Genomic DNA, 13,461 nt, shown 5'->3' on the forward strand with positions numbered 1-13,461 from the left:
GCTTCACACAAAATACCCACTTTCCTCCAAACCCTATCTATCAAGGCCCACGTCTTTTTTGGAACCTTCCTCAACTACCCATTGCTTTTCTCAAAATGGCACTTACTACCTGTGCTGTTCACCTGTACTGACCATGCACTTCCCTGTGAAATCCCTGGAGATTATCACCAGAAACTCTTTAACCTTCTAAATGAATACTATTTAACTATTATATGAAAATTCATATTAAATTTTTTTTTTGTCTTTTTGTCTTTATAGGGCCGCACCCACGGCATATGGAGGTTCCCAGGCTAGGGGTCTAATTGGAGCTGCTGCTGCCGGCCTACGCTACAGCCACAGCAACTTGGGATCCTCAACCCGCTAAGCAAGGCCAGGGATCAAACCCGCAACCTCATGGTTCCTAGTCGGATTCGTTAACCACTGAGCCACAACGGGAACTCCATATTAAATATTTTAAATATTAAATCAACTATTTAAATACTTAATCATATATTAGAATTAAATATTTAAGTATAAATTAAAATTAAGTATCAAAATTAGCACTATTTGTTGATGGGCAGTTGGGTTCCTTCGGTGTCTTGGCTACAGTAAACAGTGCTGCTATGCACACTGGCATGCATGTATCTTTTCAAATTAGAGTTTTCAGTCTTTTCTGGATATATACACAGCAGTAGGATTGCTGGATCAGTGACAGATCTATTATTAGTTGTTTTTAGAGCCTCCATACTGTTTTCCACAGTGCCTGCACCAATTTGCATTATAACTCAAGTGCCCATCAACAAACCATTGGCTTAATGATGGAATATTATCCATAAAAAAGAATGAACTATTGCAATTTGCAGCAATATAGATGAAACTAAAGAATACTACTCAGTGTAAGTCAAAGACAAATAATTGTTATCACTTATATGTGGAACCTAAAAAAAATAGTAATACAAATGACCCTATATACAAAACAGAAACAGACTCACAGACATAGAAAACTTATGGTTACCAAAGGGGAAAAGAAGCGGGCAAAGGGTAAATTAGGAGTATGTGGGATTAAAAGATATAAAATACTATACATAAAATTGATAAGCCACAAGAATTTACTGTACAGCACAGGGAATTACACTCAGTATATTTTAATAACCTTTAATAGAAAACAACCTAGAATAAATATATATAACTGAATCACTTTGCTGGACAACTGAAACTAACACAATATTGTAAATCAACTATACTTTAAAAAAAAATTAATATTATTTAAATAATTATCAATATCCAGGTCCCCATACAGCCCTTCTAAGTTCTTGGACAGAGATCACCTACCTGCAGCTGGAGGTGATGGCTCTTATAATTTCTCTCAAATAGAACACACCGTTTGCCTCGACTCTTGAAGAACCGTCTCAGTGTAGCCTTATACTTCTCCACCTCTTCCACCACCTCTGCTGAAAGCTCCACCACTGACTGGTAGTGTCCAATGGGCAGAATGAGGACATGGTCATCAGACAGGCCTCCTTTGGCCAGGGCAAGGTAGCACTGAAGATGAAGCACAAGCAAATGAGCTATCACTGCTGCATGCGTAATTCTTCCGGGAGAAAAGCCTCTATAAAAGAGTGAACCCGAGGGTGTGGAAAAAGTGCTCAAGAGGCTATCAGTAGAAGTTCTTCACTTTCCTAGGCTCATGAAAAAGGCTAAGATGACAATATTAGCATTCTGTGTCCATAGAGCCTTAAGCTGCTGACTAACCTCTACAGAGTGAAAGCAAATATGTAACCTAACGGGGTGGAAGGAAGAAGAAACTTCAAACTCAGGGACATCCAAAAACACCCTATATTTCCCAACAATGGATATGGAGAGCTAAACAGCAACTAAAATATTTCTGTCAAAACCCAAACTTGTGAGCGTGATCTGCCACTGAGACATTGTTTGAAGAGAAGACAATGAGTGAGTAGAGAAAGGGCCAGTGAATATCAGTGCACATAAGTGAAGGTGTTTGAGAGAGGTTTAGAAAAACAACTGAAAGTACACTTTTGATGTGGTAGGTTCAAAATGAAGGTTAAAGGAAGGAGTCATTTATTTTTCATCTACACTGAGAAAGCCCAATAGAATGAAAGGATAGGTATCAGAAACAAACTAAAGCATGCTCATCCTTGATCTCGTTAGCAGAGGACTGAATGTATCTACAGAGTTAATATTTCAGATGACTTAAGTTCAATGAAATCTCGTAAGTACCAAAAATTTGAAAATTTTTTCTAAAACCATCTTTTGGTAAAACCATTGTGATTAAAAGGTTACTCACTCTAGAAGTCTGTTTTCTAGCCTTTCTTTCATCTCAGGGGGTCACTGCCATAAACAGCAGTTTTTATATTGTGATATGCACGGAAGCTACTACTCAAGCTTTCTAGCCTGGACTAAATAGCACCCCTCAAGGAAGTACTTTCCAATTCTTATGAATAGTTTCACATTTGCCCAACCTCCTCCCTCCCTTTCAAACTCTTACTTTCTAACTTGCTCTACACTTGAATTATCTCTAATTTTTTTTTTTTTTAAGGGCTGCACCTCCGGCATACGAAGTTCCCAGGCTAGGGGTCGATTCGGAGCTGTGGCTGCTAGCCTACACCACAGCCATAGCAACAAGGGATCCAAGCTGCATCTGTGACCTACGTCATAGCTCCCAGCAACGCTGGTGAGTGAGGCCAGGGAATGAACCCACATCCTCATGGATACTAGCGGGGTTGGTAACCCGCTGAGTGACAATGGGAACTTTCCAATTATCTCTAATTTTATCTCAAATGTATAAGTAGGACCTGAATGAATGTTTCTCCCATAGTAAAAGGAATGGGTTTTGCAGTAGTTCTTTTTTTTTTTTTGTCTTTTTGCCTTTTCTAGGGCCGCTTCCTGCGGCATATGGAGGTTCCCAGGCTAGGGGTCTAATCGGACCTGTAGCTGCCGGCCTACACCAGAGCCACAGCAATGCCAGATCCGAGCCGCATCTACAACCTACACCACAGCTCCCGGCAATGCCAGATCCTTAACCTACTGAGCAAGGCCAGGGACCAAACCCACAACCTCATGGTTCCTAATCGGATTCGTTAACCACTGCACCACAACAGGAACTCCTGCAGTAGTTATTCTAGACTTTTAGCAGCCTGCCCCTGCTTTTACCAGTTTATGGCCATAGGCTATCAGCACAGTTGTTATGTATATCCCTTGAGGAAGACATGGCAAAGCAAGGGGGAAAAAGTGATGAAGGGAGATCTAAAGGAAAAGCTGTAGAGAGGGGACTCCAAACCCTTTGCCAGACACCCGCAGGTCACCAGAGGTTCCCAAGAAGTTTCTACCAACAAAGGACAGTGCGGTTAAGGATAAACTTGATTATTAGGTAGGCTCTAGGCTAAAATCATGTGACCTCTTATTTGGAGTGTTGGGCTGGGCCACAATCAAAATCGGAGATGCTTTTTGTCCCTCTAGCTTCAGACCAACAAGACAAACAAACAGGCTTCCTGATTATCCTCTAGGCTCATACCCTGAGCCAGATACCCTGGGCAATAGGAACTCGAATGGAAAGGAAATGTCATCTCTCCAGGAGGCCCAGAGCAGCATGGAGCTAAGTGACCCAATCCAAATTCCCCTACATGGAATTTTGAACCATCTGAAACTTCCAAAACAGATGGTAGTCTGAAGCCCATCTTACTATACAAGCTGTATGGGAGAGAAAGATGGCATAAACTAATTAAAGGAAGAAAGCAAGGTCCAAGAGAGATAATCCAAAAAGGGCATTCCTGTGAAAAAAACAGAGCTTTTCTTCCTTTGTATTTGGCTTAGTTTTTTTTTTTTTTTGCTTTTAGGCCCACATCCACAGCATATGGAGGTTCCCAGGCTAGGGGTCCAATTGGAGCTACAGCTGCTAGCCTGCACCACAGCCACCTACACCATGTGCAGGATCAGAGTCACATCTGCAACCTACACCATAGCTGACAGCAATGCCGGATGCTTAACCCACAAAGCAAGGCCAGGGTATGAACCTGCATCCCCATGGATCCTACTCGGGTTCATTAACCACTGAGCCACAAAGGGAACTCAAAACAGAGCTTTTCAAGTTTGCTTTTCTTTCCACTGAAGACTTCATCCACAACCATGTCACAGACCTTGACCCCATTTATGCTCCCCCTAGAGACAGGAGTGTGCCAGTAAAAAAGACATAAAAATTAAAAGTAGATGACTGGGATTTTTCAGTCTGAAACAACAATGGCAGGGGAGCATATCACGTAGAGTGTAAGATGACACTGAGGTTCCAGTTAGTCTATACGAGGCCACAGGAAGGGCCCTCAGATTGTCGGGATAAGTTGAGGAAAAGGTCACTCTCAGAAATCAAAATTAAAATAAATTAATGAAAAACAAATGAATGTATCTGTCTGCATAAGCATCATATACTAAAAAATGATCTGGGAGTTCCTATGTGGCTCAGCAAGTTAAGAACCAAACATGGTGTCCATGAGGACACAGGTTGAATCCCTGGCCTCATTTAGTGGGTTAAGGATCCAGTGTTTTGCAAGCTGCAGGTATAGTCACAGATGTGACTGAGATCCCCCGTGGCTGTAGCTGCAGCTCTGATTTGACCCCTCACCCAGGAACTTCCACATGGGACAGGTGTGGCCCTAAAAATAATAAATAAATAAATAAAAATTTAAAAATGATCTATAAATATTTCCCTCAGAAATCTTAGGAAATAACCAATTCTAGTCAGGAGTGAATAGAGTGCTAATGTAACCCTAAAAATTAAGCTTTTTTCATTCTAACTGAATGAAAAAGAAGGATAATGGTTTATGTGGATCCCAGAAGAATGAGAATCAAAAACTAGGATTATTTAATAACTAATCAAGCCCTTCTCAAGGAATAATATCTGGGGAAATCTGAAATAAAGTGACTTTACTACGAGACACACATAGTTCATCAGAATTTCCATAACTTGAAAAAGTCATCTTCAAGATCATCCAGTTCTCATCACTCAGACAGGAAATCAACAATGAAACACAGACCCTAAAAGAAACATTAGACCAGATGGACTTAATAGATATTTATAGGACGTTCCATCCAAAAGCAGCAGAATACACATTCTTTTCAAGTGCACATGGAACATTCTCTAGGATTGGCCACAAATCAAGCCTTGGTAACTTTAAGAAATTGAAATCGTATCAAGCATCTTTCCAACACTATACAACTGGAAATCAACAAGAAAAAAACTACAAAAAAACACAAACACGTGGAGACTAAACAACATGCTACTGAACAACCAATGGATCACTGAAGAAATCAAAGAGGAAATTAAAAAACACCTAAAAGCAAATGACAACAAAGATACAATACTCCAAAACCTATGGGATGCAGCAAAAGCAGTTCTACAAGGGAAGTTTATAGCAATACCAGCCTACATCAGGAAACAAGAAAAAGCTCAAATAAACAACCTAACTTTACATCTAAAGCAGCTAGAGAAGAACAGACAAGACCTAAAGTTAGCAGAAGGAAAGAAATAACAAAGATCAGAGCAGAAATCAATGAAATAGATATGAAAAAAACCATAGAAAAGATCAGCAAAACTAAAAGCTGGTTCTTTGAAAAGATCAACAAAATTGATAAAGCCTTAGCCAGACTTATCAAGAAGAAAAGAGAGGACTCAAAACAATAAAATTAGAACTGAAAAAGGAGAAGTAACAACGGACATCACAGAAATACAAAGGATCATAAGAGACTACTATATGCAACTATATGCCAATAAAATGGAAAACCTAGAAGAAACGGACAAATTCTTAGAAAAGTACCATCTTCCAAGACTAAACCAAGACAAAATAGAAAAGACGAATGGAACAATCACAAGTACTGAAGTTGAAACTATAATTAAAAAACTTCCAACAAGGGAGTTCCTGTCGTAGCTCAGTGGTTAACACATCCAACTAGGAACCATGAGCCTGCGGGTTTGATCCCTGGCCTTGCTTAGTGGGTTAAGGATCTGGCATTTCCGTGAGCTGCGGTGTAGGCCGCAGATGCGGCTCGGATCCCGAGTTGCTGTGGCTGTGGTGTAGGCCAGTGGCTGTGGCTCCGATTCGACCCCTAGCCTGGGAACCACCATATGCCGTGGAAGTGGCCCTAGAAACGACAAAAAGACAAAAAAAAAAGGAAAAAAATATAAATAAAAAAATAAGTAAAAAACTTCCAGCAAACAAAAGTCCAAGACCAGATGGCTTCACAGGCGAATTCTATCAAACATTTAGAGAAGGGCTAACACCTCTCCTTCTGAAACTATTCAAAAAATTGCAGAGGAAGTAACACTCCCAAACTCATTCCATGAGGCCACCATCACCCTGATACCAAAACCAGACAAAAATACCACACAAAAAAAGAAAACTACAGGCCAATTTCACTGATGAACATCGACGCAAAAGTCCTCAGCAAAATACTAGCAAACCGCATCCAACAATACATTAAAAGAATTGTACATCATGATCAAGTGGGATTTATCCCAGGGATGCAAGAATTCTTAAATATCCACAAATCAATCAGTGTGATACACCACATTAACAAACTGAAGAATCAAAATCATATGATCCTCTCAATAGATGCAGAAAAAGCCTTTGACAAAATCCAACACCCATTTCTGACAAAAACCCTTCAGAAAGTGGGCATAACGGGAACCTACCTCAACATGATAAAGGCCATCTATGACAAACCCACAGCAAACACATTCTCAGTGGTGAAAAGCTAAAAGAATTCCCGCTGAGATCAGGAACAAAACAAGGATGTCCGCTCTCCCCACTACTCTTCAACATAGTTCTGGAAGTCCTAGCCACAGCAATCAGAGAAGGAAAAGAAAGAAAAGGAATCCAAATTGGAAAGGAAGAAGTAAAACTATCGCTATTTGCAGATGACATGATACTATACCTAGAGAATCCTAAAGACGCTACCAGAAAACTGTTAGAGCTCATCTACGAATTTGGCAAAGTCCCAGGATACAAATCAATACACAGAAATCAACAGCGTTTCTATATACTAACAATGAAAAAGCAGAAAAGGAAATTAGGGAAGCAATCCCATTTACCATCACATCCAAAAGAATAAAATACCTAGGAGTAAACCTACCTAAAGAGACAAAAGACCTGTATTCTGAAAACCATAAGCCACTGATGAAAGAAACCAAAGATGACACAAATAGATGGAAAGATAAACCATGCTTGTGGATTGGAAGAGTTAATATTATCCAAATGACTATACTACCTAAAGCAATCTACAGATTCAATGCAATCCCTATCAAATTACCAAGGACATTTTTCACAGAACTCAAACAAAATATTTTAAAGTTTGTTTGGAAGCACAAAAGACCCAGAATCACCAAAGACATCCTGAGAAAAAAAAAAAAAAAAAAAAACGGAGCTGGAGGCATCAGGCTCCCGGACTCCAGACTATACTACAAAGCAATACTCGTCAAAACTGCATGCTACTGGCACAAAGACAGAAATACAGATCAGTGGAACAGGATAGAAAGCCCAGAATTAAACCCACGCACCTACAGCCAACTCATCTATGACAAAGGAGGCAAGGATATACAATGAAGAAAGGACAGGATGCCCACTCTCACCACTGCTCTTCAACATCGTTTTGGAAGTCCTAGCCACAGCAATTAGACAAACCAAAGAAATAAAAGGCATCCATATAGGAAGAGAAGAGATCAAACGGTCACTGTATGCAGAGGACATGATACTATACATAGAAAACCCTAAGGACTCAACCCCAAAACTACTTGAACTGATTCATAAATTCAGCAAAGTACCAGGATACAAGATTAACATTCAGAAGTCAGTTGCATTTCTGTATACCAGCAATGAAATATTAGAAAAGGAATACAAAAATACGATACCTTTTAAAATTGCACCTCACAAAATCAAATACCTCGGAATACACCTGACCAAGGAGGGAAAGGACCTATATGCCGAGAACTATAAAACTTTCATCAAAGAAATCAAAGAAGATCTAAAGAAATGGAAAGATATTCCATGTTCCTGGATTGGGAAAATCAATATTGTAAAAATGGCCATTCTACCCAAAGCAATCTGCAGATTCAATGCAATCCCTATCAAATTACCCAGGACATTTTTCACAGAACTAGAACAAACAATCCAAACATTTATATGGAACCACAAAAGACCCAGAATCGCCAAAGCAATCCTGAGAAACAAAAACCACGCAGGAGGCATCACTCTCCCAGACTTCAAGAAATACTACAAAGCCACAGTCATCAAAACAGTGTGGGACTGGTCTCAAAACAGACAGACAGACCAATGGAACAGAATAGAGAATCCGGAAATAAATCCAGACACCTATGGTCAATTAATCCTTGACAAGGGAGGCAAGAACATCAAATGGGAAAAAGAAAGTCTATTCAGCAAGCATTGCTGGGAAACCTGGACAGCTGCATGCAAAGCAATGAAACTAGAACACACCCTCACACCATGCACAAAAATAAACTCAAAATGGCTGAAGACCTGAAATATACGACAGGACACCATCAAACTCCTAGAAGAAAACATAGGCAAAACACTCTCTGACATCAACATCATGAATATTTTCTCCGGTCAGTCTCCCAAAGCAATAGAAATATAGAGCAAAATAAACCCATGGACCTCATCAAACTGAAAAGCTTTGCACAGCAAAGGAAACCCAAAAGAAACAAAAAGACAACTTACAGAATGGGAGAAAATAGTTTCAAATGATGCAACCGACAAGGGCTTAATCTCTAGAATATATAAACAACTTATACAACACAACAGCAAAAAAGCCAATCAAGCAATGGAAAAATGGGCAAAAGACCTGAATAGACTGTTCTCCAAAGAAGATAGACAGATGGCCAACAAACACATGAAAAAATGCTCAACATCGCTGATTATAAGAGAAATGCAAATCAAAACTACCATGAGATACCACCTCACACCAGTCAGAATGGCCATCATTCATAAATCCACAAATAACAAGTGCTGGAGGGGCTGTGGAGAAAAGGGAACCCTCCTGCACTGTTGGTGGGAATGTCAACTGGTACAGCCACTATGGAGAACAGTTTGGAGATACCTTAGAAATCTAGACATAGAACTTCCATATGACCCCGCAATCCCACTCTTGGGCATCTATCCGGACAAAACTCGACTTAAAAGAGACACGTGCACCCGCATGTTCATTGCAGCACTATTCACAATAGCCAGGACATGGAAACAACCCAAATGTCCATAGACAGAGGATTGGATTCGGAAGAGGTGGTATATATACACAATGGAATACTACTCAGCCATAAAAAAGAATGGCATAATGCCATTTGCAGCAACATGGATGGAACTAGAGAACCTCCTAATGAGTGAAATGAGCCAGAAAGACAAAGACAAATCCCATATGATATCACTTATAACTGGAATCTAATATCCAGCACAAATGAACATCTCCTCAGAAAAGAAATCATGGACTTGGAGAAGAGACTTGTGGCTGCCTGATGGGAGGGGGAGGGAGTGGGAGGGATCGGGAGCGTGGGCTTATCAGACACAACTTAGAATAGATTTACAAGGAGATCCTGCTGAATAGCATTGAGAACTTTGTCTAGATACTCATGTTGCAACAGAAGAAAGGGTGGGGGAAAAATGTAATTGTAATGTATACATGTAAGGATAACCTGACCCCCTTGCTGTACAGTGGGAAAAAAATAATAATAAATAATTAAAAAAAAAAAAAAAAGAAAGGACAGCTTGTTCAATACGTGGTGCTGGCAAAACTGGACAGCCACACGGAAAAGAATGAAATTAGAACACTCCCTAACACCATACACAAAAATAAACTCAAAATGGATTAAAGAAACTAGATATAAGACCAGATACTATCAACTCTTAGAGGAAAAACATAGGCCAAACACTCTCTGACATAAACGACAGCAACATCTTCTCAGATCCACCTCCCAGAGTAATGACAACAAAAACAAAAATAAACAAATGGGATCTAATCAAACTGAAAAGTTTCTGCACAGCAAAGGAAACCCTAAACAACACAAAAAGACAACCCACAGAATGGGAGAACATCTTTGCAAGTGAATCGACTGACAAGGGATTCATCTCCAAAATTTATAAAAAACTTCTGCAGCTCCATACCAAAAAAACAAACAACCCCATCAAAAAATGGGCAGAAGATCTAAACAGATGAATACAGATGATTCTCCAAAGAAGACATACAGATGGCCAAAAAACACATGAAAAGATGTTCAACATCACTATTAGAGAAGTGCAAATCAAAACCACTCTGAGGTACCACCTTACACTAGCCAGAATGGCCATCATCAAAAAGTCTACAAACAATAAATGCTGGAGAGGGTGTGAAGAAAAGGGAACCCTATCACACTGTTGGTGGGGATGTAAACTGATGCAACAGTATGGAGATTCCTCAGAAAACTACACATAGAATTACCATTTGATCCAGCAATCCCACTCCTGGGCATCTATCCAAAAGAAACCATGCCTCAAAAAGATACATGTACTCCAATGTTCACTGCAGCACTATATACAATAGCCAAGACATGGAAACTACCTAAATGTCCATTGACAGAGGAGTGGATAAAGAAGATGTGGTACATATACACAATGGAATCTTACTCAGTGATTAAAAGGAAAGAAATAACAGCATTTGCAGCACCATGGATGGACCTAGAAATTATCATGCTACGTGAAATCAGTCAGACAATGAGACATCAACATCATACGCTATCACTCACATGTGGAATCTAAAAAAAGGACACAATGAACTTCTTCGCAGACCAGATACTGACTCACAGACTGAAAAACTTATGTTTTCCAAATGAGACAGGTTGAAGGGTGGAGGGATGCACTGGGGGTTTGGGATGGAATTGCTATAAAATTGGGTTGTAATGATCAGCATACAACTATAAATATAATAAAATTCATTGAGTAATTATAAAAAAAAAAAAAGATCATCCAGTTTCTCACAGTCTGATTCAGTGCTTACCAAGCAACTTTACAATTATTATCTTGGGTCTTCAGATAACCAAAACAGGAATGAGGATATGGGCATTCCTGTCATTAGGAAGCTATATCCTCTACTACTAGGCAAATAAACTCAGGTTTCTAGGGAGTTCCTGCTGTGGTGCGGCAGGTTAAGGATCCAGCATTGCCACAGCTGTGGCTAGGATTCAGTCCCTGGCCCGGGAACTTCCATATGCCTCAGGTATGGCTGAAAACAAAAAACAACCCAAGTTTCTAAATCTAAAGATAGAAAAAGAATATCTGGAGTTCCCGTTGTGGTGCAGTGGTTAACGAATCCGACTAGGAACCATGAGGTTACAGGTTCAATCCCTGCCCTTGCTAAGTGGGTTAAGGATCTGGCATTGCCGTGAGCTGTGGTGTAGGCTGCAGATGTGGCTCAGATCCCGCACTGCTGTTGCTCTGGCGTAGGCTGGTGGCTACAGCTTTGATTAGACCCCTAGCCTGGGAACCTCTATATGCCGCAGGAAGCAGCCCTAGAAAAGGCAAACACACACACACACACACACACACACACACATACACACACAAAAAGGTATGAAAAGAATATTCAACATTTTTAACTCAGTATGAGTGTATAGGCAACAAAGGACTCCCTTTTTGGGACAAAGGAAATCCCTGTTTTAAATAGTGAGTAATTCAAAAAAGCAACTCATCACCCCCAAGCAGTATGGTCTAAAAACATTAAGTTCAAGATTCCTTCTGCTGTACAGCACTGGGAACTATATCTAGTCACTTATGATGGAGCATGATGGAGGATAATGTGAGAAAAAGAATGTATATATGTATGTGGACTGGGTCACTTTGCTCTACGATAGAAAACTGACAGAACACTGTAAACCGCCTATAATGGAAAAAATAAAAATCATCAAAAAAAAAAAGAATTTCGGGACTTCCTGTCGTGGCGCAGCGGTTAACGAATCCAACTAGGAACCATGAGGTTGTGGGTTCGATCCCTGGCCTTGCTCAGTGGGTTAAGGATTCAGCATTGCCATGAGCTGTGGTGTAGGTTGCAGACGTGGCTCAGATCCCACATTGCTGTGGCTCTGGCATAGGCCGGTGGCTGCAGCTCCAATTCAACCCCTAGCCTGGGAACCTCCATATGCCTCGGGAGCAGCCCAAGAAATGGCAAAAAGCCAAAAAGCCAAAAAAAAAAAAAAGAATTTCATAAAAAGCATCACCCTAGAAGAGCCATACCTATTTGTCACAGAGGACGGATGGAGAGAGGAGCCTTGAGAAACCGGCTCTACTAAAACACAGGACGATTGCTATAGCTGCGATGGTAAAAAAGACAGAAAATAAAAAATGCTGGCAAGGATGTGGAAAAACAGAAATCCTTATACAGTGCTGGTGGGAAAATGAGATGGTGCAGCCATTGTAGAAAATAGTTTGGCAGTTTCTTAAATAGTTAAACATAAAATTACAAACAATTCCACTCCTTAGATGTCTATCCAAAAGAAATGAAAAAATATTTCTTGTTCACACGATATCCATAAAGTAGAAACTCAAGTGTTCATCAACTGATAAATAGATAAAAGGTAGTCTATCCATACAATGGCATACTATTTGACAAGGAGAGGGAATTGAAAACCGATAAATGCTACAGCATGAATGAGCCTCAAGAACAGTATACTAAGTAAAAGATGCCAGATGCAAAGACCATACAAGGTATGATTCCATTTATATGAATTATCCAGACAGAAATGAAGACAGAAAGTACACTAGCCATTGCCTGGGACTGAACTGTAAATGGGCATGAGGAATTTTACTGGAGTGATGAACATATTCTAAAACTGTATTATGCGGTTGTTATACAATCAGTACACTTATTAAAAATCATGGAATTGTACATTTAAAGCAGATAAATTTTATGATATGTAAATTATGACTCAGTGAGGTTAACAGGAAACAAACAGGTGTCTCCTCCTGTTCATGGAAATAACTCACATGTGTGCCAATGTTGACCACCAAATGCTTTTCCACTTCAGGGCTGGCAAGGCAAAACCAGCAGGGTCCTGGAGGCTGAGCTTCATGTGGAAGAAGGAAAAACGTTATTACGGTCCCAGCACCCCAGCACATAATGACCCTACAGAAACCAGCCTTGTCTGATCTTTGTATCCTGCAAAGACTGGTATGCACCCAGCACTGCCCCAACAGGCTAGGTCTGCTGTGCTCCCACTAGGACCCCAGCCCCATCACTATTATCAATGAAATTAAACCTCTATTAAAAGTTCTGAATTTTGGAGTTCCTGTTGTGGTGCAGTGGAAATGAATCAGACTAGGAACCATGAGGCTGCAGGTTTGATTGCTGGCCTTGCTCAGTGGGTTAAGGATCCAGCATTGCCATAAGCTGTGGGGCAGGTCGCGGAAGCAGCTTGGACCTGATGATGCTGTGACTGTG

General features: G+C 40.3%; 1 protein-coding gene across 5 annotated transcripts in view; it reads right to left on the reverse strand.

The window, feature by feature from the left end:
* Positions 1 to 13,461, reverse strand: part of CWF19L1 (CWF19 like cell cycle control factor 1) — a 34,347-nt gene that overhangs the window by 4,161 nt on the left and 16,725 nt on the right. For all 5 annotated transcript variants that reach the window (XM_047760654.1, XM_047760655.1, XM_047760657.1 and 2 more), the window contains 2 exons: positions 13,008 to 13,087; positions 1,312 to 1,521 (listed from right to left, as the gene is read on the reverse strand). In XM_047760654.1, coding sequence (XP_047616610.1) covers positions 1,312 to 1,521; positions 13,008 to 13,087 — 290 coding nt within the window. The remainder of the gene's footprint in view (positions 1 to 1,311; positions 1,522 to 13,007; positions 13,088 to 13,461) is intronic.

Source organism: Phacochoerus africanus, chromosome 15 (genome assembly GCF_016906955.1).
Source record: "Phacochoerus africanus isolate WHEZ1 chromosome 15, ROS_Pafr_v1, whole genome shotgun sequence".
In the NCBI taxonomy this organism is placed as follows: domain Eukaryota; kingdom Metazoa; phylum Chordata; class Mammalia; order Artiodactyla; family Suidae; genus Phacochoerus; species Phacochoerus africanus.